At 26.6% G+C, this 3,796-nt stretch overlaps 1 protein-coding gene across 1 annotated transcript; it reads right to left on the minus strand.

Annotated features, from left to right (window-relative positions):
- Window positions 1-463: 463 nt before the first annotated feature.
- LOC133822005 (probable peroxygenase 5) lies at window positions 464-3,572 on the minus strand. Its single transcript, XM_062254199.1, has 7 exons — window positions 3,379-3,572; window positions 3,174-3,281; window positions 2,641-2,726; window positions 2,406-2,503; window positions 1,618-1,743; window positions 810-956; window positions 464-639 (listed from the first exon to the last, which is right to left on the minus strand). Exons 1-7 carry the CDS (start codon window positions 3,413-3,415, stop codon window positions 627-629), a joined length of 615 nt encoding a protein of 204 aa, XP_062110183.1. The 5' UTR covers window positions 3,416-3,572; the 3' UTR covers window positions 464-626.
- Window positions 3,573-3,796: the final 224 nt, after the last annotated feature.

Genomic DNA, 3,796 nt, shown 5'->3' on the forward strand with positions numbered 1-3,796 from the left:
CATCTATTCTAATTATCAAGAACATATTATTAACACAATAATATGTTAATTTTTGGTCATATTATTAGTTAATTTTTCAGCTATTAACACAATAATTATTCAGCTAAAACTACCTACTGGACCTGCAACTAAATTTTCTAATACCCATTAAATTTTTGGTTATTTGCTCAAAGTTTATTTGTTCTTTTTAGAAAATATAATAATTAATCTAGTATATATATCAACATAAAAACAACATATTTAGAAAATATCATCCAGTAAATTCTTCTATTATATTATTTGGTGTGCATATTAACTATTTAACAATGAATTGTCAAAAAATAATTCCGAAGTAGTCATAAAGAAACTAAGTTTTGGCACGACTCAACATATAGGTAATTAAATATACTTTGTAATTAACTTTAAAAAATAATACAATATAATGCCCTTTAAGGACTTGCATTTACATGTAATGAAACTAAAATTGAATCGAACACCAACAGTCGACACCCATATATTAAAACCAATTACAAATTACATTATAATTAAAATCAAATCAACACCATAATTAATAAATAAATAAATAAATGCAGTAGCTTAATTAGCTAGCAGATTACATCACACCCAACCAACATGCATCCCTTTCGTTAGGCAGAAGAACTGCATAAAGGAAATTAAGACAGAAAAAAAAAATATATTACATAATTATTATTCTGATTTTTTAACACGTATAGGTATAAATATATATATATATATCAATAGCAAAAATTAAAAAAAGTTCGATACACATAATAGTTATTATTATTGTTACATATTAAGAAAATTATTACTCTTTCTTTTTGGAAGAAGAATGCTCTTTCTCCAACCGTTCGAACAAGCTTCCATCATAAACAGCTCTAACTGTGTCCTTTGTGAGCAATCCCCTCTTGTCCTTAGCAACATGATATAGTACAAGCCATTCAGCCATTGCACCCACCCTGCAATATTTAATAAATTTTCACAATTTTTTAATTAACTAATTATACTTATATATATAGAAAATCGCTTTTGTAATTTTTTTTTATTTTTCCGCACATAATTAAGTTGTAACCTTGATTTATATGACAATATATATTGTAATTATATAGATATCTCTAAATGAAAAATTTATGAAAAGTCCACTATATAACTTTGATTACAATATACACTATTAGATTATTGTACCCCACATAGAATAAGTGTAAGAATATTGAATCATTAATATGAACACGTATAACTCTATTAATCACCAATTGATTTTTAGATGAAGTCTCATGATTCTTATTATGATATCAAAAGTCAATTCCCTGATGGACTATTGTGTCCCACATGAAATAAATATAAGAATATTGAATGAACCAATTGCCTAACAGGCTATTGTGTCCCATATATAAAAATATTGAACCATTAATAAAAACATGTATAAAATTATTAATCACCAATTAATTTTTAGATGTAACCTCATAATTCTTGTCATACACCAGTCATATAAACAAATTAAGTCGTGTCAAAAACAAAAAAAACATGTTCCATAGGTCCCACAAAAATCCCATATATATATATATATATATAGGTTAAAATATTAAAAGTTGAAATGAATAATAAATAGTAAAAGCCTACCATCCATTCAAGAAAGTGCCAGTTCTATTGGCCCTTAATAGTTCTCTTACTTCTTTTCCATTCATTGCGTCCGGATATGTATGTGCGTGCTTTGCAAATAGCTCTTCAAACTTTGAAGGAACGAACCTTGATTTGAAAAACAAAATATATGTTGTGATTTCTTAAGAATAAATTAATAATAATCTTTGATTAAAAGAGCTATAAATCACTAAGTAAAAATATCTTGACTAATATCTTGATTAGATTTGGCATTGTTTTTTCATAACATTCCAAGGGCCAAGCAAAATATATTTCTATTTGATTCATGAAATTGTTCTCAGTAATAAGATGCATGCACCAATTAAAAAAAAATAATCTCTGTTTGAAATTAGAATATTTATATATTTCGGAATAACACGTTGGTACAAGAGTCGTGCTTTTTTTTAAAGCAAAGAATAATAAATTTATTCTAAAGAAACTTAAGTCTGGTTTGAATATTATATTTTACCGAGAAAAAAATTCAATAAGAAAAACGGTAGGAAAAGAATGGAGAAATTTTTCTAAAATTTTATAATATATTTTTATATATATAGTTTAAATTTATTTGTAATTATTCTAAATTTTATAAAATTATATTACATCTAAGATTTAACTAATAATTGTCAATTTTTTTTTGTTCGAACCCAAAAACAGAGAAAACAAAATCCTTTAATTTGTTTCCTCAACTAAAATCCAATATCTAAACCTGGGTAAATCTATTAATTATAAATTTAGCATAATAAGAATTTTATGATGTAATTATTTATTACCTTCCTTCGTCGTCGTATACACCACTGTCACTCCCATGTTTAGCACGTTGTATATTTTTTATCTCGATTGGAAAGAGTAAATGAGGAAATGTTTTTCCCTGTATTAATAATAACCAAATCATCATATCAGTTAAATAATCTTGATATGAAAATACTAATATGTTTTAGTCAAATAAATCAAAGGAAATAATGATCTCAGCTGAAAATGATCAAAGAGAGTGAGAGAGAGCTTTACTGGGCGAGTTTTGCCACTAAGACCCAAATTGATGAATATTGCTCCAAAAGTAGACAAAGCTATGCCACTCCCAATTGCACGAAATCCTGTGTTTTAATTTATACAAATTCAACTTCAATTATAAATAAAAGATATAGGAGAATTCTTCCGAGCACTCCCAAAAAGTAGTACACCCATACACTTTTTTAATATTTTTGGTTCAGAAAGTATTTTTGATAAAAAAAAATTTATTGATGGTATACATTAAAGTTATTTAAAATATTATGTAAAATTTAAAAAAAATTCTCATCGAATATAAAGTTTAAACAAATCATCTTCCACATCTCAATCGGGCCAAAACTAATTTATAAGATGTTATAAATATTTATAATATAACAAAAATTTACACCAAAAATACTTTTCAAAGTCAAAAACTAAATCAGGTGCACTAAAGTGCTTTTTTGGTGAGGTGCACCGAAGAATTAGCCTAAAGCAATATATATCTATTATGAAGAAAAATAAAATAAAAATATTAATAAGTTTAAAAAAAAGACCTCTGAAAGTTTCCCAAGGATAAATGACGCCGTCGCCATTCCGGTCGAAGAATGCAACATGTTTTTGCAGAACAAACTCGTTACTTGGCACAAACTTCTTACTTTCTTCTGTATATATACACATATATATACATATCAGTTACAACAAATTATAAACTCAGAAAAAAAAAAGAAAGAAAAAGAAGAAAAGAAAATTGCAACTGACCTTGTTGCATATTATTACTAGGAGAAATGGAAGCCATAATTTCCTTTCTTTTTTATTTTTTTTTGGAGAGGTTGAGAGATTTGGGAGGCTAATGAGTAAGTGGAATAGGAAAGAATAAGTTCTCTATAGAAGAATATTTAGTGAAGGATTGGTTTAATGGGTTTGGAGGGCGTTCCTATCTAGATTATAAAGGCATTGAAAGATGGGACAATGTGATAATAAATTAATATAAATATATAGGGGAATTTGTTTCATAGCAGTTTCAGGGCTATTCGGCGGAACTTTTTTTTATGACCGTGTATATTGTAACTATTTAGAGCATTTTGTAAATTTTCATAAAATTATGAATAGTTTACAATACCGAAAATTAAGTTTAAACATGTTGTTGCACGCGTGACTAATTTTTTTTATACGCGTG

This window comes from Humulus lupulus, chromosome 3, assembly GCF_963169125.1.
Source record: "Humulus lupulus chromosome 3, drHumLupu1.1, whole genome shotgun sequence".
Classification (NCBI taxonomy): Eukaryota; Viridiplantae; Streptophyta; class Magnoliopsida; order Rosales; family Cannabaceae; genus Humulus; species Humulus lupulus.